Source organism: Canis lupus, chromosome 29 (genome assembly GCF_011100685.1).
Source record: "Canis lupus familiaris isolate Mischka breed German Shepherd chromosome 29, alternate assembly UU_Cfam_GSD_1.0, whole genome shotgun sequence".
NCBI classification, from domain to species: Eukaryota; Metazoa; Chordata; class Mammalia; order Carnivora; family Canidae; genus Canis; species Canis lupus.
The window spans coordinates 42,050,929-42,073,412 of record NC_049250.1 but is presented as its reverse complement, the minus strand read 5'-3'; the positions used below and the strand labels follow the sequence as shown (position 1 = coordinate 42,073,412).

The 22,484-nt window shown below is 44.5% G+C and overlaps 1 protein-coding gene and 1 long non-coding RNA gene across 4 annotated transcripts in view; one reads left to right on the top strand and one right to left on the bottom strand.

The window, feature by feature from the left end:
* CPQ (carboxypeptidase Q) overlaps nucleotides 1-22,484 on the bottom strand; it is a 339,320-nt gene that overhangs the window by 56,687 nt on the left and 260,149 nt on the right. For 2 of the 3 annotated variants that reach the window (XM_038579828.1, XM_038579830.1), the window contains one exon: nucleotides 13,858-14,059. The exons of the other annotated variant lie outside the window; for it this stretch is intronic. In XM_038579828.1, the coding sequence (XP_038435756.1) occupies nucleotides 13,858-14,059 (202 nt within the window). The remainder of the gene's footprint in view (nucleotides 1-13,857; nucleotides 14,060-22,484) is intronic. 3 annotated transcript variants of the gene reach the window in all.
* Nucleotides 199-6,680, top strand: LOC119866756. The gene is made up of 4 exons (XR_005381283.1): nucleotides 199-260; nucleotides 3,248-3,334; nucleotides 5,952-6,167; nucleotides 6,336-6,680. It is a non-coding gene; the product is annotated as an uncharacterized LOC119866756 (long non-coding RNA).

The window sequence follows — 22,484 nt, the reverse complement described above, 5'->3', positions numbered from 1 at the left end:
TAAAATGGTTCTCAATTCTGGCTGCATTTTGCAATCATCTGAGGAGCTTCTTTTTTTTTTAATTTTTTATTTATTTATGATAGACACAGAGAGAGAGAGAGAGAGAGAAGCAGAGACACAGGCAGAGGGAGAAGCAGGCTCCATGCACCGGGAGCCCGACGTGGGATTCGATCCCGGGTCTCCAGGATCGCGTCCTGGGCCAAAGGCAGGCGCCAAACCACTGTGCCACCCAGGGATCCCCTGAGGAGCTTCTAAAACAGGTGTGCTCATGCCCTCTCTTCAGGTTTCCAAGTTTGCACAAGTGCAGCAGGCACCATTCACACAGAACACAATGGGCTTGTGCTCTGGGAGGTTGGGGGGCCCCGGGGATGACTATGTTCTCAGTGAATGGTGCTCCCCGGACTCGTGCAACTGATGTGGTCCTGCAGTCAGACCAATTACATCTGAATCTTTGGGAGTGGGGTCCCAGGTTGATAGGATTTTGAAAGCTCCCTAGGTGATTTTAAAGTGCAGTCAAGGGTGTGAACCACAACTCTAACCTAAACACCTATCTAGGATTGATGGGAGCTTTGACTGGGTCTACACTAGCACAAAATAAAAAATTAAAGCTTACCATGAAGCAATTATAGTGAACATGCCACGTGACCACAATTATCAGGATATCTCAGATAAAATCTTCTGTCAGGAATAGGAAACAACAGCCCCTCTGGACAACAGATCTATTTATGTACGGGACTTTGTAATATGGGGCTCACCAAGAAAATTACAGTGATATTTATAAATATCTTCATTCTTAAATATGACATCCACAACAATTAATGGACCACCTCTTCAAAAGTGTGGATTTTGTAAAGTTGTGTCTAGCAAATATTTTCATGTAGGTTTAAACTTTCCATAACTGGATAGTTTTGGATATTAATGAAGGCCATGCCCTTTCTCTACATAAGATTCTGTTCTCTCACCTGCCCAGAGACTATTTCAGTTAACACAACAAAGTGAAAGAAAAAAAAGAAAGAAAGAAAGAAAGAAAGAAAGAAAGAAAGAAAGAAAGAAAGAAGAAAGAAGAAAGAAAGAAAGAAAGAAGAAAGAAAGAAAGAAAGAAAGAAAGAAAGAAAGAAAGAAAGAAAGAAAGAAAAGAAAAAGAAAGGAAGGAGGAAGGAAGGAGAGGGGAAAGAGAGGAAGAGAGAAAGGGAAGAAGGGAGGAAAGGGAAAAGGAAGGAAGGAAAAAGGAAGGAAGAGAGGGAGGGAGAGAGGAAGGAAGGAAGGAAGGAAGGAAGGAAGGAAGGAAGGAAGGAAGGAAGAAGGAAGGAAGCAATACAGAGGTCATACTTCATAACTAGTCCTAAATAGGCAATAGCTCACTCAGATCTCAAAAGATCCATAACTAATAGATTTCACAGAGCTTAACTATATTTGATTTCTGCCTTATGAACTGGAAGGATGATTAAGATAGCAAATGTCATATTATGAAAGAAACTTCAGTTACCATGAATTGTGCAATCTTACACTTATAAAAACAGCATAATAGGGAGACTTAATTCACTGTTAGAAATCCCCATTAGGGGAATGTATGAGAATATTAGGCTAACGGGTTGTTTTTTAACTTTAACGGAGCAAAGGAAGGATCTTAAGCCAACAAAGTTATCTGAACTAAGGCGTCTATTGTATACAATTGTATACAATTGAGATAGAACTCATTTCCAGGGTAAAAAGTCCTCATCCAAGTCTGAACTCAATTTTATTCAAATCTCTTGAATTGTGATATTTTTTCCTATTGTTTCCATAATCTTGGACCTATTAATCAAATTGATAAACGTACTTCTAGCAGAGCTCTTATAAGAAATTGATGAGCTCTCACAATGGTCTAAGACTTCCTTGACTCCAAGTATGTCCACGTACGGTCAGACTTCATTGTTGGTATCGAGCCATCCAGGGCTGCCAGTGCCAATCATGGTGCTCTTTCATGTGACTATTGTACATCTCTCCAACTGGAAGGCTTAATTTGGCAGAATGTCAAGTAGCAGAACATCGAAAATAATTTCAACTTTAGCAAGAAATTGCTAGAAGACGTGCAGACCAACCCGTTAGATGTGTGATCTATGAAGCTAGGTTTTGCCTTGAGCCTCTCAAAGGAGAAGATGTGGGTTATAGGGAACCTGCCCGGTGGCTGGGATTGGGCCTCATGGTGTCTCACTTCTGGCTGTCCTGAAGCCTCAGAATGGCATTCAGGTCCCAGCTACAGTCCTAGGCACCTTTTTAGTTTTCACTCTATTTCCTTAAATTAAGCTAAACTTGAGCCAAAACAGACTCGTTATCATTTCAAGAACCCTTTGCACTTTTTAACCTACATAATTTTATCTTCATCTTTTCACATGGAATGTAGTCCCTCTCCATCCAACAAAACTCTATTCTTTCTTGAAACTCAGGCAAATTGTCACTTCTTTGGTGAATGCCCCACAGGACTTAATGTCTCTTTTGCCTGAAGTTCCATTGTACTTTGTTCTTCTTGTGTCTAAACTCTCCACTAACTCCTTAACCTGAGGGAGTGTACCTTATATATAACATTGCGATAAAATGGACCAATATGTTAATTCTGGCTTTTCCACTTAATGGCTTAGTCACTCTGGACAAAGGAAACCCCCCTGAGCCCCAACTATCTCATCTGAAAATTGGTTACAGAATAATAATGTATACTTTAGAAGATTCTTATAAAATTATATGAGATAATGTATGTAAATCAGCTAGAATAACACTTGAGACATAGCAGACACTCAATACATATTAAATTCCCTCTTTATTCCTCTTGCCTGAATGTCATAGAGTATTTATTAGGTATCTCTTGAATGAATGAATTAATGAAATTGTCAAACTGTCTCGAGTCAGGTCCTAAGGAGAAGGAATAGGCAAGAGGATACCCTCAGGATTCAATGACAACACTCAAAGCAATTATTTTAGTCTCATAATCATTCCTATCTGTAACCTCCTTCCTGATTTATAAAGAAAGATCATAAATAGGCATTTAAACATTTTGGAAATCAGTAGTTTGGAGTTTTAAAACAAAAATATGAAACATGGAAATGATATCACATTAAGAGTAATTTGTATTACAGGTTAATAGAAATTTGTCCATCTCTAGTAGAATATACATACTAAAGACAAATAATAATATAATAAACTTCTTTCAATAATCATGCTGTTGCTGGTTGTATGGTACTGTTATTCTGAAACTACTGCATGTGTGTTGCAGGATAAAGCAAATGAGTGGTTATGCTTTTGCACTAAGCAGCAGGTATTTTGGCAAGAACAAAGGAGAAATGGATATCACATCAGTGAGGTAAGGTACAACTCTGTAGTCCTGAACTTGACTTGAAAATATCATATAATTCATAATATACTTTTTCTTAGAGAAATAATATACATATTTCCTAGTTCTATTTCCACTGAAAAGACCTAGGAACAATGACCAACCCACTAGCAATAAGTACACTTAATGATCAGACTTGTGGCCTCTACATACCATGACATAGTAGGAAAAATTGGGCTTTTTGGAGAAAGGGCTGATTCCAGATCTGGGGAAGGAAATATAAAAGATGGCCTGGAACATTTTGTCACATCACACTTTGTCATATCACAAAGCTTCCATCCTAGGAGTTCCTACAGTCGTCACAAAGCTAGACTACATCGGTGACTATCACAGTTGCTTTAGGAGGACTCGGGAACCAGCTTAAAAAGGCTCTGGCTGGCCAGAGTTGGGATAATTTGAGCATAAAATAAGAATAATTATTGCAGGAATAGAATGAAGCACATGGAAATAAAAATTATTTCCTAAAAATACTTTAATAAAAAGTAGTACCTAAAAAGCATTCTTGCCAGGAAAAAAAAGTAAAATTCAAATTTGAATCAGATCAAGCCTCTAGATTTAACTACCAATTCACAGGAAATATAAGGGAGAGTGAAAACATGTTAAATGATTCCATGGGAATGGAGTTAGCTAAACCCAGACTACAGGAAATCCCAGGGGACAAATTTTTTGGTTTCTGTAGCAAATAAGCAACAAGAAAGAGGAAAGATGAAGGTAAAACCTATGGATTAAAAAAAGACTTAAGAGACACCAACCACATCAAGTGATTGCATTGTTTAAACCTTATTGGAATCCTGGTTTAAATTAAAAAAAAAAAAAAACTGTTGGAGGAATGGAGGAAAACAGTTTGAAGACAACTGGAAACATTTGAAAACTGGCCCTATATTGACTATTATATTAAGAAATTATGGTAAAATATTTCTAGGAGGGAAAATAGTATTTCAGTTAACACACACACACACACACACACATCCTTACCTTTTAGGTATAGAAATTAAAATATTTACAAATGAAATAATATACAGTCAAGCATTTGCTTTGAAATAATCTAGTTGTAGGATGGTGACAGGGGTATGGATGAAATATTACTGCTCGTGAATGAAGAATTCCTGACATGATGAATACATGGGCAGTCATCACATTATTCTACTTTTGTATGTGTTTGAAATTTTCTGTAATACATTTTTTAAATCGTGCGTTAAAATCATCCAATATACCAGACCGCTCTGAATTTTACAGTCTCTAACACTTAAAGTAGGGACAAAGTTCATGTAGCTAAGAAGAAGGAAACATATTTTGAAGTCCTAGTTCCCTCTACTCTCCTGGCTTTCATACAATTTTAGGTTTTTTTTTTTTTTTTCCTCAGAAAATTTCAATGCAGCTTTATTCAGTTTTCCATGATGAAGTCTTCCTCCTAATTTCCATGATTATTAAGTACACCAATTCAGTCAATCCTTGATGGTGAGCATCATGAGAAAAGGGGCCTCGTCTCATTGTTGTATCCCCCATAATTTATATATAATATAGCTACCTGTTGAATGAAATGTTACATAGGAGTCGGTTAAAGTGTCTGTAAAGTATTAAGTGAAATTGGTGGAAAGTCAAACACATGGGGTGGGGAATCCAGAAGAACTAACCTTGAACTCTGAAAGGGGCAGTTAGAGAAGTGAGACTTTTCTAGGCCGCATCATTAGAGGGCATGGGAAACAGCTGATAGAGAAATTTAAATCATTGTGTTTTTGGGGTCATTATAATACAGAAAATGGAGCAATAATTTAGTTCTCTAATTTTCTAAAGTAATGGGTTCTAACCCTGCGCTGTTCCTCAAGTTGCTTTCTCACTCCCAATCCTCTCACCGAGCCTGTTGCTGAAGTGTTGATGGGTTATCTGGCGGCAGGAACCGTAGGGACCCTCTTCCTAAACACTGTTCTCATCAACCCCCTCCTCTGCTGAAGACTTCTGATGGCTCTGCATCAGCTACAAGAGGTTTTTTTTCACCTGAAATTTATGCCACTTCTTCATCTGGCCCAGAGATACTCAACCGTTCTTACCAACCACTGCCCTCCAAGATGGATCCTGTGCTCAGGGAAGTTATTCTCCTTCTCCTCCCCAGTGGGGACATCTGCTTTTGTTCATACTATTTCTGTCACCAGAACTGCACCTCTCTACCCCTTCTGTCCATTCTGATACTAGTTGGTCTTCAATATCCAGCTTAAGCTTACCCTTCCAGGTCTTTCCTGTCTTCCATCTTAGGAGCTGCTACAGTTTATTCTGCATGTATAATTCATCCTGGTGCCGGACTAAAAACTCTTACTATGACTTGACTTTTCTTGTACTCCTCTTTAAATCAATACATCTCATCAGCAAACATTTGTGCAGGTAATAATGAGTATTGTGGGTATATAAGCAGGAATAAAAAATACTCTCTTGGTCCTCAATCCAGTTAAGGAGACAACGTACAACGTATATTAATTATAACGTGAAAATGTATGTTTTAAATAGCAGCTCACGGCAACAGTAGAAGAGGCTTCATGAAGCAGAGCGCGACTGACTGCCCAATGGTATAAACAATGCCTTCTTCTCCCCCAAGGCTGTAGTCCGTGGTACTAAAGGGCATGAGCCAGGTCTGCAATGGTCAAGGTGGTCAATGGTTACTATGGAGCTGAAGCAGGCCTACTGTCGGGGAGAGCAGGACAAGCTATTCGTTGCTGTGATGAGCAATTTCCCATAGTGTGCTATCGATATGGATGATGTACATTCCTACCTAGCATGTGGCAGTTAGAGCTCCGGCTCACCTGAGTTAGAGGTAAGAGGCAGCCACCTGCTCTTATGCCTTGTATTACCCTTCTCTCTTTCTAATGTTTCTTCATTCTTGATTTCTTTGTTATAGCCTGTCCTTCCCACTTTCCTCTTTCCCTCCCCCACCCTCTACCAGAACAAGAAGTCTACTAAATTTTTTCATCTCCATCCGCAGGGTCTAGAGCACCTGGTTTCTGCGAGGCCCTCAAGACATGCTTGTCAATGGGATGAAACTGCCCACCTACCTAGATGAAGGCTGCAGTCACAAACCAGACAGTGCCCTTTTCATGTACCCAGTGGGGTGAGGTCTGCTCACCATGCAGCAATGATCTCTCTAGACATTACTGGCATGGAGTGTTTTCACCATAAAGGAGGCATCTTTTAATTAGGGACAGCTGTGCTGCACTATTCCATCTGGTGACTGGGAAACATATGAGTCCTGGGTCCAGACCTCCAATTTACTTTACATTTCCATTCCTGCTCCTGTCCTGATCTTCTCCCTTTCTTGCAACATGTTAGAATAAAGGCCGTTGGAAATGTAGAAATGGAAAGTTTTAATTCAGTTCTGTCTAATGTCATATGGGGTATTAGACAGAAATAAGCAAGATGGAAAATATGTGAAATTCTGAGTAATCTGCATATTTGGTACTTCAGTAGGGAGCCTGAACTATCATAAAAAGATGAAAGAAACCAAAGTGTGATTTTTAAAAGCAATGCAATGTGTGAGGAAAGAGGATGGCTCAATGAAGCAAAGTTCCTACTAAAATAATTCTAACTTATGGTTATGGTTTAGGGTTTATAAAGGTTTCATATTATCTTACTCCTCCTACAAACCTAAATGCTACGTATTTAGCGTTTGATTCATGGGCATTTTGTCGAGGGCCAGGTACTTCTTTTTGGGTCTGGGAATTCTGAGGAATTCACAGTAACTACAAGAAAACGCTAAGTGCCATGAGGTGAGGGCATTATGGGAGCAGACCCGAAGTACACCTGCTGGATCGGTAGGGGTCAAGGAAGGCTTGTGAGAGGAGAACAAGCTGCTGAATCACACATGAGTAGGAATTAGCTGTTGAAGAAGACAAAACAGGGTCTAAAGGCAAGGAAGTGTGAGAGTGCAGGGTGCTCTAGGAGCTTCAGTGAATGACACTTGTGTAAGGGATGAGCAGAAAGGAGCAGGGAGCCATGAGAGTGGAAGCTGCACACCAGCCAGAGAGCAGAACAAAAAGGCCTTGAATGCCATGCTAGGAAAAGACATGATACGCTAACGACAGCGGGGTGGACATAGAAGAATTTTAAGCAAGAAGCAGAGGTAATCTGATGCTGCAGCTATTCTTAGTTGTTTACCAGTAGAAATCCTCCTCTTCTTCCTAAGGAATCCTGACGTTTCTCATGTATCAGGAGACTACATGTTCAATGGTGACTGGGAGCCACTGTAGGTCCAGAAAGTAAAATTTGGTCAATATAAGCCATTGTGGGTAGTTGCACTCCATTGCCACTGCCTGGTTTAGCCATGGGCATGTTTTACAATCTTGGCCAATGAAGACTATGGAAAAATCTGCTTTGCAGCTTCTGGGCGAGATTGTATCATGATTAAAAAGATAAACCGGTTACGGGTATTCTCTCTTTCACTGTTGCACAATGTGTCAGAACTTGTTGCTCAGAACAACTGCAGCTGTCTTGGGACCAGGAGGGGACAAGCCTGAAGACACAGGTCAACATGCTGAGGATGGCCAAGTGGAGGGATGTGAAGGACCAAGGTCCTTGATGTGGAGCTAAGTCAAACTTCCTGTGACCACCCACTCCAGAGCTCTTTTTAAGTGACTTTAAAATTCTCTTTACTGCCATTCCAAGTTGGGTCTTCTGTTTTATTCTACAGGCAAAAGCCACCCAACTGATAGACTGATTGTCAATTTAGAAAGTTCATTTTGGAAGCGGCGCGCCAGTTAGACTGAGGGGACTAAGAATGCAGGTTGGGGTGGGAGTAGGAAGCTGCCATCGGAAAATCAGTGAGTCTTTGTGGTGGAGGGGAGTGAAAAGGTTTAAGAAATAAATGAAATTGGGACACCTGGGTGGCTCAGCGGTGGAGCATCTGCCTTCGGCTCAGGTCATGATCCTGGAGTTTCAGGATTGAGTCCCACAAGGGGTCCCTGCGGGGAGCCTGTTTCTTCCTCTGCCTGTGTCTCTGCCTCTCTCTGTGTCTCTCATGACTAAATAAATAAAATATTTTAATAAAAAAAGGAATAAGTGAAATTCAGAGTAAATGGGACTTAGAGACCATTTTGACGTATGCTCTAGATGCCTGTGTGGTTTCTGGAAGGCAGTGCCAGTCAGTAGGAGGAGGGATGCATATTGAGGCCTGGTGGTTACCATACCTGCTTTGCATATAAGGGAACCAAGTCTCATCACCAGAATGTGTAGTTTGTGAGAGTACAGATCTTGTTTGTCGTCTTTACTATCGATTCCCTAGTGTCCTACAGCAGAGACTTAGTAAGGATGCTTAATAATAAATGAGTACAGACATACAGACAGCCACCAGACACACAAAAAGATGCTCAACATCACTCCCCATCAGGGAAATAGCAAGTCAAAACCACAATGAGATACCACCTCACACCCGTCAGAGTGGCTAGTATCAAAAAGACAAGAAATAACAAATGTTGATAAGGATGTGGAAAAAAAGGAATCCTTGTGCACCGCTGGTGAGAATGGAAACTGCTGCAGCCACCGTGGAAAATGGTATGGAGTTTCCTCAGAAAATTAAAAAAAATAGAAATACCGTATGATCCACTGACTCTGCTACTGGGTATTTATGCAAAGAAAACGAAGACGTAAATTCAAAACGATAAATGCACCCCTACGTTTATTGCAGTGTTATCTGCAGTAGCCAAGATATGGAAGCAACCTAAGTGCCCGTCGATAGATAAGTGGATGAAGATGTACACCCCGACTCCGCCCTGCCCCGCGTACAATGGAATACTACTCATTCATAAAAAAAGAATGAGGTCTTGTCATCTGCAACCACATGGATGGATCTAGAGGGCATCATGGTAAGTGAAATAAGTCAGACAGAGAAAGACACATACCATACGTATGTGTCTACATACCTACTCGTATGTGAAATCTTAAAAAAAAAATAGAAGAAATAAAGCAGAAACAGGCTCATAAATATAGAGAGCAAACTGGTTGCCAGAGGGAAGGGGGTTGGAAGAATGGGAAAAATGGGTGGAGGGGGATGGGAGGTGCGGGCTTACAGTTACGGAGGGAGCAGCTCATGGAGATGGGAGGTGCAGCACCGCCGACGGTAATGTAATGGACGCGTATGGGGACAACCTTACCGTGGTGTAGTGACGTGCTGGTGGGCACAGCATGGCACACAGACCTGCTAAATTACTATGTTGCACGCCTGTGCCCTTGAAACCAACGCAACATGTGTCAAATATACTTCCATCTAAAAATAAAATAAAATAAAATAAAATAAATGAATGTGGCTGAGAAAAATTAGATCATTTGCCTAAGATAGCACATGCGGTTAGAAGTCATAAAGCCAAAAAACACACATTCTTTCCAGCACACTGTCCAGCACATGCCAACAATATTAGGAAACGGTTGACCTTCAGATTCTGAAGCAGACGAGGAAACTCTTATTGGCAGATATGGAATAAGGGTGGGTCCACTTCCTTAGTTCATGTTAAGAGAGTGTCTCATTTTTTTTTCATTGATGTATATTTTATAGAAGAGTTTCTAAAGAAAGAAGATGTTCAAGAAGGATGCATATGAGGACTTGGGGAAAGCACGGATTAGAGCTCATTACTGACATTTTCAGACTGAAACAGACTCCTCCCACTCTAACCTGGACTCCAGAATTAGGGAATCAGGCTAAACATTAGGATATAAAGCCTGTCTGCTACCTGGAGTTTTCCACTAGAGACTAACCCAAATCCCTCTTAAAGTAGTCCTGTTCGTGTTGTCTTTGAAAGAGTCGGAACAGCCATTTACCATTTTACGTAGGAGAATCATTAAATTACTAGAAGATATTATTCAGCATCCTCTTTCAGTTTTTATTCCTTTAAGGGAAATAATTCTAACTCTTCTAGGTTTATATCATTCTTCTAACATTCTTTCTACTTTTGTATCTCTTCTCTCAGCATCCTTTATTTTGTCCGCAATCCCAAGATAAGGAACCCAAAGCTTGTTTAGGAAACGATTATTTCTGTGTTTTTGTTTTCTCCTCTCATGTCAGATTTACAAGAATTTAAATGTTTCCCAAAGTTAAACTAAGAACTACAGAGGAGGCAAAGTAGAAACTACTGAACTTCACCTCAAAGAATTGCTCACTGGGCACGCCTAGTAATCCAAGAACGATATTAATGTGTGATTCAAATGTCAGACTGTGGGATACAGGAGTGTTTTGGAAATCTAGAAAAGCAATAGAGTGCCATGGGCTGTTAAGGAAAGACCCATGAACACGGATGAATAGAGAATGAGCCTTAAGAGCACCGAGGATTTGAAGGGAAAGAATTAGAAGGAATATAGAAGAAAGCGACAATGGGAGCAGGTTGGAGTATAAAAATGTCTAAACAGGGAGTTTATATGGAAAATACATCTAAGACACTTTCTTTTAAAAAGCATCCTCCCCCCCTAAAGCCTTATACTTATGTTGATAGTTACCATGTCCGTATGGACATTGTCTAGACAGATGAAGGATAGTATCTCTCCTCTTCAAAGATAAAATTTTCATGAATCAACGTGCTTGGCTTCTATAATTAATGGAAATCACGTTGAATGTTAATTCTGTGTACTTAATTAGTATTTCACTACTGAGGACACATGGAACATGAAAAAAACTGGGGACCAGCCATCAGGCTATGGAAATTTTGTAGGTCTATTAGGACATGATAAGGACTCAAAAACAAAACAAAACAAAACAAAACAAAAACAAAAAAAACAAAACAAAACAAAAAAGATAAGAGCTCAATAAACATTTACTGAATCAATGGAGGAATGAAAGAAAAAGAGAAAGAGGAAAGATGGAATCTTGGAACATTATTTCTCATTAATTTTTTGAAAAGTTAGGTGAGCAGTTATGTAAATCATACTTAGTATTTCGAATTCCATCTCCAGGTTTAGGTTACTACAACTTGCCGGGTTCTCAGGAACACAGGGTATACAGCTGGCAGATTTTTATTTTCTTTCTCTAATTAACTATGGTTCTTCACCTTTTTTTTAAAGTTCTCGAAATTTTCAATAGGCAACAAGAGATACAATGTAAGCAGTTCCATTATTTCTTCCAGAAACAGCCCACATTTGAAATATCAGAAGATAGCTCAATGGGAATAGGGGAAGACAGCGATAATTTGGCTCTATCTTGTAGATCCTAAAAGACATGGAAAAGAATTCCGAGAAACATTAGCTGCAGTCTAAGTGACCCACTCCTCATCCGCAGAGGTACGGAGGGGAGCACAATAAGGAATGTAAGAAGTTATTTACAATAACAAACTCCTTTCCCCAGGGGTAAATTTTTCCGGAGCAGGAATGTACTGAAATCCTTTGCATAAGCAAGAGCTGAGTAAGACAAACATTTCAGACACTGCCGTAGATAGGGAAGGCCATCTCGGGATTCCAGACTCGCCTGCGTTGTTGCACATTGTGGGAAAAGGGCCACCAGCCTTGAAAACAGAGTGGCCTGTTCTCAGGGTAAGTTCTGGAGCAGGATGGCCTTGGCTAAGCTACTTAGCCCCTCTGAGTCCGATTCTTCAACTGCGAAACAGGGATCATCGTACCTTCCTCTTAGGATGGTGGTTGTATGGAGAAAAAAGAGCGTCTGCCAAAGCCTCACAGAGCGCCTGATGAGTAATGGGAACCCAGTAAACGGTAACTTGCATCAATTCTCTAGAAACCACAATGGGGCTCAGATTCCTCACTTCACTCCCGTTCGCTGGTGATCAGACGTGTCCCCACCTCGGCAAGAGGGAAAAGGCCCCCTTACCTTTGTGAAGGGAATCAGACAAACCTGTTAATTCCAAACAGAACCATTCTTATGAAAATCTACAAGGAAGGAATAAGGCTAGAGCAAATTCTCAGTTACCCAATGCAGCAGAAGGCAGCAATCCCTGGGAGCAGGGAGTACCAGGCCCTTTGTTCCACTTCTGTTTTGGGTTTCAGCTCTTCCTCGCCCCCCACCCCCAGCCCCGCCTCCCACTTCACTCCAGTTCACCCACAGTCTGTTAGTCTTTTCCTCACATCCACCACCCCGCAAACTAACTCAGATTTTCCCAGTTTTTAAGAAGACTCCTATTGAAAAACTTTAGGCTCAGGAAAAATCTAGAATTCAAATCATCCCAACAACTTAAAAGGGCAGATTCCCTCCCCTTAGACCTTGATCATGATTAAAAATGACAGCTATGTAAGGAGTCTCCGATCTGTCCAGATGATGCACAGCGCCATAAATGCACACGCCGTTTCAAGATATTTCAGTGTGGCTAACACATACACACACCACCGAAGAGAATCAAGGTCCTTGTATTAGAATAAAGGAAAGCTCCTTCTATTTTTAGTTATGAAACATTATTATAAACCTTAAGACCTCAAATGTGCTTTTTAAAAAAATCGATATCTCAAGAATAAGCTTTTTAAAGATCCTAAATCCGTGCAGTGCGCTACTGAAATCTACTCTGAGGGCTGGGGAAGGGGGAGAGCGGGAGTGGGTGGATCTAGGGAGAGATAGTTGGGTTTTTTGGTTTTCATTTGTTTGTTTGTCTTTTGTTTTCAAACCTGTGAAATGTTTTATAGCCACAGAAATGGTTTTGGAAACAATGACACTAAAACTATTGAAAAGTTGGACTTCTGGACTTCCTGTTGGCATAACACAAATACAGAAAAATCTACAAAGAGATCCTCTAACAAAGCTTTCGATTATGGATATAATGAGGGAACAACTACAGGTCACAGACGCTTGCTACCATCAATGACCCCTTCCTGTGGCCAGTCTAGGTCAAACCGGTGAAGTGGTGTAAGTTTGTCTTCTGTGACTTCCCGAGGCCTACTCCTATTCCGTAAGTTCACCCCTGCCCAGGATTTGTCTTAAAAATATCAACCTAATAAATCACCGATCAGGGGAAATTAGTTTCTGTCCAACCTCTCACAAGAGTCCACGTTAAGACTCGCGCTTCCTAATCATTTGTTTGATTAGGAATTATTAATTAAATGATTAGTAGGAAGCACCCAACCCTCAAAGAATAAAGCTCTGCCGGTAAAACCTCAGATACCGTGGGATTTAGGTAGCGGGTTATTTGGGTCAGAGATTTCCTAGCACAGAACCAAAACTGGAATCATATCAGTGGTAATAATTGCCTTGTACTCTATTTCTCAAATTTTGGTCATGGGATCACCATTTGCATACCTGTTAAAAAGAAAATAACCAAAAAAACAAGAACAGATTTGCAGGCCCTATCCCGGAATCATTAAAGCGGAATTTCTGGGAATGAGGAACTTATGATTCGGAAAAAGACAAGTAGGTTAATGAACACAAATGAATATTATTATTCCAAGTCTAGAAACCATCCGATTATGCTTTATGGACCGAGCCTCGGGTTTCCGTGCGGTAAGAGGCCTACCGGTACTGCCGGGCGTGTTGGACCCGCGTCGTTTTGGGCCAGTAGCAGTACCTGAAGAGCACCGCCTTCGTCTCTTGGTCTTACCGGGCACTCCGGCTTGGATCCAGAAGTTAATGTCCGTCCCTTCTCCGGCCCTGAAGACCCGCGTGACGTTGACAGGCTGCAGCAGGCGCATGACCTCCTCCACGATGGCCCTGGCCTCGTCGCTGCCGGTGAACTGCAGCCCAGAGGGCAGGAAGGTTCCCAGGTCGGACTCCATCACCAGGCTATAGTTGGAGACGTTGGCCTACGCGCAAGAGAGAAGGTGTGGTTCGTTACCTGCCGCCGCCTTCTCCCCGGGACCGCCCAGCGGCGGCCAGCGGAGGCCTCGTCTCCTGCCCTTCCTGCCCCCTGCCCCTGCCCCTGCCCCTGCCCCTGCCCCTGCCCCAGGTCTGCTCTGCGTATCAGCTGAGCCCTCGGACATGCGCGATTACTCCATCTGCCACCTGCCACACTCGAGTCGACTTGGAAGGATTTAAAAAAAATATGATGAAAGGAAATACAAAGCCTCGTGTTGCAGTCACTCGGTTATTCACGCGAATGCCTAGGGAAGCGGGGTCGGATCCCTCCTCCGGGGCAGGTACCTCCACCCGGCGTCCGCCAAGCTCGGACAGACAGAGGGACGCCCCGAGGACCGGTTTCTCTGCCTCTTTCCTCTAACAGGTATTTGATCTTATTCTAATCGTCAGCTCTGCTGAGGCTTAAAGACATCCAACTGACAGGTCGGTCTTGGGTTCCTGAGGCTGTGGTTCCTCCATCTGCTGGCTCTCCAGGGACGGGGCTAACAGGACCACGCGTGAACCTCCACGCTCTCTGGTGCGCAGCCACGGCTGCAACCCTGGCAACAGTCAGGCCGCTGGCTTGGAAACTCGTTCCAGATGCAGAGAGAGCCCGCGGGGCCCTCACGTCACTGGACGGCCCTGCGAGGGCCAGGGTGCAGGACGCCACCCACCCGCCGCAGGGCTGCACGACTAGCCGCCACACGGCCCTGGGCTCCCAAGTGTCAGGCCTAACCACCTGTTTCCCAGGACGCCATTCGCGTCTCCACCGCTGATCAACTACCACCGACAACCACCCGGTTGAGTTACTCCCATGCTATCCTCGACGGCGCTGCTAGTCATTCCCTATTCATCAGCTAGAAAAGTCAACAGTAACATGTGTACGGGGCTTCTAGAAAACTCTCGCATTTGCAATCTCCTTTTATCTGCTCTGTAACCCGTGAAGTACACAAAGCAGTTCCAACGGTTGATGCTGTTTTACAGAAAAGGACTGAAGATGAGAGGTCAAGGGATTGTAAGCAAAGTTTGCAAATGGTAGAGCTGGGGTGTGGGATCCTGTGCTCTCCAGGACTCCAGGCTGCACGGTGGAGGGGTAGGTGCGGCCTGTTACAAATTCAAATGAGTTTCCACTTACATAACAATTGGAGGGTTGCTTTTTTTTTTTTCTAGGGCAGAGAGGACGTTGCCGGCTTTTATGGGACCCACAGGGTGGCCCCGGGAAGCCAACGTGTTGTTGCTGCTGTTTTTTTTTTTTTAAATAAATGTATTTTTTATTGGTGTTCAATTTGCCAACATACAGAGTAACACCCAGTGCTCATCCCATCAAGGGCCCCCCTCAGTGGACGGAGACAGTTCACCAAGCAGACGCCGTCTCATATCTGCACCCTCATGTCTAAGGGGTTTCCGTCTTCACGGGGATCTTCAGAGAAAGACCTGAGGCCTGTCATCTCAGCTTTCAGCTGGGGCTACTCAACAACAGCAGCAGCACCTGAGCTAATAATATGCCGAATATCTGCATCGATGTCTCAGGTTCAGGGCTCGTGGTGCGAGGTCAGCGAGCTGGTGGCGTCTGGCAGTCCTAACCTTCTCCCCTTATAGGCCCTGCTGCTCCCGACCCCACTCTATCGCCTGCACGGAGAATAGAAACACAATATCTGCAAACGAAAACACAAGCGGATCACCTTCTAGGTGAGGGTTTCCATCCTGCGGGCCGATCCCATCCTTCTAAGGAGAGAATTACAGAAAGCGCCCTAATCTGGCGCCATTTAGGTCCAGGTGGGGCTACGTAGGACTTTGGCTGTGAGAGCAGCCCGGGGAGGGGGACATCGCCCCGGAGCTCTACTCCTCGCAGGGCTGGGCCACACGTCGGGGCGGTGACTAGCCTTCCTGGGCACGAGGCCAGTCATCCTGGCTGGTGGCTCCTCCATCTGCACGGCGGGACAAGCGCGCTTCACCAAAGCTCGGGTACTAAGCCTGTGCACGTGGAGCTTTGAGCACCTTCAAAGCAAAGACCTTTGTGGGCCAAAGTGGAAGTGGCTGCATGAGTTGAAGCCACCGGGACCCCTCACATGTGCATTAGGGACTTCTTGGCCGTCTTAACGGCAAGTGAGCAGATGTCCTAGGGATGGGGGCTCCATGCTTTGCAAAAGCCCCCGTACAACGTCACAGCACGTTGCCAGCAACACAGAGAATAAGGTACCCAGATAAGCTCCCCAAGGAACCCGCGGCAACTGGAGACAGAGGGGATGGATGGGCTTTGGGATTATTCAGAGCGGGATTGAACCTCGGATGGATCAGTCATCAGCTGTGTCCTTCGTGCAGCTTATATATAACCTCCCAGCTTCTTCTCTACACAACAGGTGGGGTAGTGGCAGCCAGTGCCGAGGTGTGCCTCCCAGAGCCTCAGCCCTCAACCCCTCGGCTACCCGGCCTGTCATCGCTTCCTCCCAATCGTCAGGCCGCAGGTCCTCACCTTTAATTTAAAAAATACAGAGTCTGGGGCAGCTTGGGTGGCTCAATGGTGTAGCACTGCCTTCAGCCCAGGGCCTGATCCTGGAGACCCGGGATCGACTCCCAGTCGGGCTCCTGCATGGAGCCTGCTTCTCCCTCTGCCTGTGTCGCTGCCTCTCTCTGTGTCTCTCATGAATAAATAAAATCTTAAAAAATAAATAAATAAAAATAATAAAAAAATTTAAAAAAAATACAGAGTCTGTAGTCTAATACACAGACCTTCAAGTTACTTTTCACGATCCTAATACAAGGTCTCCTCGGGCAGAACTGATCATCCCTGATCGTGACGTGACCTGATGAAGCAGAGGGAGGAGTAAACGAAACAAAAGCAAAAAAGCAAACAACTCTTTCCCCACAATTTCCTTCCAAGTAGGAATAAAAAAACCCTAAAATAACAAAACATCTTTTCAAGCTGAATTAGACAGATGTGCAGATGTCGGTAACCCGGAGTTCTGGCGTAGGTGGAGACGTGTTTCATTTCTATGTGTGTAGAGTTTTATTAGCTGCTGCTGCCCTGATGGCAACACTCTATTGTTTTCTATTTATATATAAACATCTCCATCTGTTCCCACTAAAGCACTAAGAAAACACGCCCGCGCCGGCCGTGACTGTTGTTTACGGAGTCCCTGTCTCACCGCTAGCACCCGGCTAAGGACTCGGACCCCGACGCCTCTGCACCAGGACCCCGGAGCGAGTGAGCGGGTCACCGCTGGGACGCCTGCCCCTCACCAACACCTGGTCCCCGCTGCACTGCCAGCTGCTGGGGATGCACCGGGGTCGCTGGAGAAGCTGCTCGTGGGCAGCGACAGGGCAGTGGAGCCCCGCTCACGTCACCCAACTGTCTGGGCCCGCAGCGCTCGTCCCGCTTCCGGGGTGGGGAAGCCTGCTCCCAGGGCCTGGGGCCGAGGGGACGAGGGGTCGAGGGGCCGAGGCGGAGGGGCGAGGAGGCCACAGCTTGGGCAGCCAGGTGCCCGCCGTGGGCGCCCACCAGGCCCTCGGGACACAGAGGACAGCTGTCTGTCCGGGGCGACGAAACTCGTTCGTGCCGTGTGATGCACATAATGCGAGGAAGGGATGCGCCCGGGCGGCCTGGGCGGGCATCGTCGGGTCAGGTGACGACCGCTCAGGCTCCAGGACTCAGTCTGGCACTGGGATCACCTCCCATCACCCCTCCTTTCTTTCTTCAGTCCTGGGGTGGGGGGGGTCAGGTCACTCTGCAGACGAACAAGGTGGGTAACTAGCAGCGCTCCTTGGGTGCAGCCTAGACCCAAGAGGAGAGCTGTTTCCCCAGCAAAAGATGATGTTTGCGCCCTTGGATTTTGGGAAATTCCAGGCAATTCTTCTTCAGAAATATAGACTCACGTCCAACAACATCTCCTCTCTCCCCAAATTTGGCTTCTCCTTTATTTGAGGCTTTTATTTTCTCATAATGTAGGTGACGTGTCATTGGTTTTTACCCTACGGTGAACCTGCAGTCCCAAGATCGGATGAAAACCAGAGACTCCTAATTGTTCCAATTCATCATGTCGCCTCCTCGATTCAATCTTCAAAGAAATCGGCTCCATCCTGATGGAGCCGAGTAGGTCCAGTTACCACTCTCCCACCCACGATGTAATATTTTACAGACGCCGCCGCTTGGTCACTGGAGGGCTCAGCACAAGTCCCCAGAAGCACCGACGACACTCTGCGCCGTGGCCGTCGTCTTCTCCAGCGGCACACGTGACCTCGGAATTCCCAGTCGGGGTGGAGGTGGAGCTGGGCTTTCTTCACAGCACTTCAGCCCAAGCAGCTGTCGTGTTGGATAACAGGCCAAGAGGAGGCTTTGCTCTCTGGTCACATGGACCCTGAAGCGCAGCCTTCTATTTCTGAGGGTCACCAGCATTCCGTCTTGAACATCCTTATGTCCCCAAGAGAGAACCAGGAGAGGATGGTGACAAGGCACAAGGCCACAGGTTATTCTTATTTGACAGCCAGGCTGGCTGTGGCTCAGGGGCTCAGGGGGGCAGTCTCAGGGAAGTCACATTCCTATGGACGCTGCAGACACCCAATGTGGATCAGCCACCGGCTTGTCCGGGGACGGGGACAGAATGAGTGACCCTTGAAGATCCGTCTGCAGCCCTATCACCCTCTGTGTGTGCACGGAAGGGTTCTGTCGTGAGACGAACCTGCGTTCTCAGGCAATCCAATTTTTACAATGTCCCTCGAAGCACTCTAGATCCAGTGAATTCTCCTCTCGAGCTGGTTAAGGCCCCGAGACAGCCTTGAAATGCACTGAGAACACCTGACCCCTCCATAAATGTCACTATGGCAACCACGGTAAGTGCGAAGGCTGAAAATACTGCATAAACATAGGCTGAGAGGAACAAGAATTTTATTTGTATCACAGAGGAAATACGACTGCTGTACCCGCATTTCCTCAGGAATGGAAGGACGGCCTTATCCAGGGTGCTCAGTAGACGGACTCAACAGGCTTCCAAGGCAGGTTCATTCCAATCGCAGTTTTTAATTTTATTCCTGCACGTTGAAGCAACATAATCAACACTTAGAATCAGCGGGACTCAGGCCTCCACAAAGAAATTTTGATTCTTTTAATAAAAGGCATTGGTCAAGTGTTTCATGCTACCAGATTCATACACATTTCGATACGTCCCCATAGACGAGACATGTCCGGCACAGCCAGCTTTGTGGCAGGAGCCTCCCCTGCCTTATTCATTCTCCATCCTCCTCAACCCCGCCTTCCCATGGCGTCTCCCTGGCCATGTCTCCTCTTGCACCCACCACACTCCCATTCTTCCCCGGGTTCAAACGGAAGAACAAAATTGCCTAAATGAGGGAAACGTCCTTCAGTTGACTTTCTTCTTCAACACCGTTACATGCTAAATAAACATAAAGAGGGATCCCCGAGTGGCTCAGCAGTTTAGCGCCGCCTTCAGCCCAGGGTGTGATCCTGGAGTCCCTGGGACCAAGTCCCACGTCGGGCTCCCTGCATGGAGCCTGCTTCTCCCTCTGCCTGAGTCTCTGCCTCTCTCTCTCATGAATAAATAAATAAAATCTTAAAAAAAAAAAAACATAAAGACAAGTTTCTTGGTTTTGACGGTGTGTTTTACTAGCCAAGACACCGCTTTCCAGTTGACTTCTAATCCCCTTTTCCTGGCTGGGAAGACTACAGCAGCTTCTTTACGGCATTCTCTAAGAATAACAGCTGAGTTCATCTTCCTCTAAGTGGACAGACTATTTGTTTAAAAAATACAGTATTTATTTTCATGTCCTGCAAAAATAGACTATTCCATGTACTAGAACCCAAATACTCATTCAATCCTAGGGCATATCATATTAGAACACAATCCTTCATTCCACTTTTTTTACAGCCTGTACTTGGGATTATGACAATATTTTCATATGCTTTATTTGATCAAGCAGTCTTTACTAATACTGGTAAAGATGCTAAATACGGTTTTAGACGTTATTTTGTTTTCATAGTCATGCCTTTTTTTTTTTTTCAAAAGCACAATAGAGAAAAACACAGTAATATGATAATATGAGCTTCACAGAGGTTGGTCTACTCAAGTGACTTCATGCCCACCCCTCCCCCAGCCTTCTATTCCTACAACACCATACCCTTATCTAATGTGCTGGGCTATTGCACTTGATTCCATTTTTTAAAAGATTATTTATTTGAGAGAGAGAGAGCGAGCACATGAGACCAAGCACGCCTTCTCCCTTTTAGAGAGAAAGGGAGAGAGAGAATCTTAGGCAGACTTCCTGCTGAGCATAAAGCTCAATATGGGGCTGGATCCCAAGACCCCAAGATCATAACCTGAGTGAAAATCAAGACTCAGACACTTAACCACTGAGTCACCCAGGTGCCCCAAATTTGTTTTTAATACGTACCTTCTCCAGAAAGGAGTAAAGACTTCCTATAAGAAAAGATCCTAATAGGGGCACCTGGGTGGCTCAGTGGTTGAGCATTTGCCTTTGGCTCAGGGTGTGATCCTGGGGGTCCTGGGACCGAGTCCCACATCGGGTGCCCTGCAGGGAGCCTGCTTCTTCCTCTGCCTATGTCTCTGTCTCTCTCTCTTTGCCTCTTATGAATAAATAAATAAAGTCTTAAAAAAAAGAAACGATCCTAATGTCATACTTTAAAAGTATTCAAATATTCCAGAACCAAGAAAATGCCACGAAGGCAAATATCACATCTGATTGGACGTCTGCCATATCGGCAGCTGAAACAACAAAGCCAGCACATAGTGGGTGCTCAAAAATGTTTAAGGAAAAAGAAAGTCACAACCAGGAAGTCTGACATGATACCCTATCAGCAGTTTGAGGATATACTTTAGCACTAGCTCGCCCTGGCAGGGTAAGAGGGAAGATTGATGTATCACAGAGCTCTCACTATCTAGGAAAAGAAAGGAGCTTCTTGAAAAAAAGCAACAATTTCTCCGGCACTCAATTCTAAGAGGAATTATTATGTGGCTCCTTCTATGAGGAACATTGAACAAACTCATAGAGTCTCCGATAACGGTTTTTACAAAAGAGGCAGAAACACTTTTCCTAACATGATTTCCTACATATTGATCCTCAATTAGAGCAAAAAGCAACATATTAAGTCATATTTCAGTAAAGGTGTTTCTTCAGGAGCAAACGGTATTTATTCAACAGTTATGGAGATAGCAACAGGGCGTAGGGTGGCCACACATCCCGTTTGCCCCGGGTAGTCCCAGTTTATATCCTTGGTCTTGGTATGATTCGTAGGATCACCCCCTTACTCTTGCAAACGTTTCCTGGATTTAATAACAGACCATCTTGCCGACCTGCCTGGGAAGGGGTGTGTATATAAAGATGACAAAGATAGGCTTGCTCCCCGGCAGAGGCAATAACTGATATTAAGTGTGTTGAGTTTATGAAAGAGACATGTACCAAGACGGGAGGGCAACTACTGGAAAAAAAAAACAAAACTGGGGAGACTGTTAGAGGAGGTGGGGTTTGGCCTGAGTGATGCCCGTCTTGTTGGTTCATCAGTGTATCTGCAGGGCCTAGCCAAGAGGCATCTGATAATACTTGTCAAATTGATAATTGAATGAATGATACCGTTCTAAGAACCCAAATAGTGTTGTCCCGATAGGGAGCTTTCCAAGAGCGAAGGGGAGCTTATACAGGCTCTTCTGCAAAGTATCCCGCTCTCAAATATCAATTGTCCCTCTGAGAAATTTCATAGGAGTTAGCAAAATCACTAGTGAGCATTAAACTGCAAATATTTGATGGAGCTGGATTTGACACTTGCCTACTCCTTGGCTTGTGGGACCTCAAACGCTTGGCTCTCCTCATGCCCCACCGGATGGTCCTTCTCAGTTTCCTTGGCTGGTTTTCTCATCTCCCCGATCCCTAGATGTTGGGGTGCTCAAAAGCAATCCGAAGGCTTTTTCTTTTCTCTTTATACACTCACTGTGGCTGCTCCCATCAGCTTCATCGTTTTAAATAAATCTACACCGCGATGAGTTCCAGTTCATGTTTCCATGCCTCTCTCCTGAAGCGCAGACTCCTATCCAACAGCTACTCAGCACCTCCACTTAAACGTCTAATCCTGCATTAGTTTCCTATTGCTGCTGTAGCAAATTACCACAAATTCATGGGCTTAATAGAACACAAATTTATTCTCTAATAGTTCTGAAGGTCATGAGTCTTGCTGGGCTACGACCAAGGTGCTGGCAGGGCTGGTTCCTTCTGGAGGCTCTCAGGGAGAATCTGTGTCCTTGCCTTTTCCACCTTCTAGAAGCTTCCCTCATTCTTTGGCTCATGGCTCCTTATCACATTGCCCTGTCCTGCATCTGTGATATTTGCCTTTGATCGTCTTGTCTGCCTTTTATGGGGAGGGTCCAACTCAGT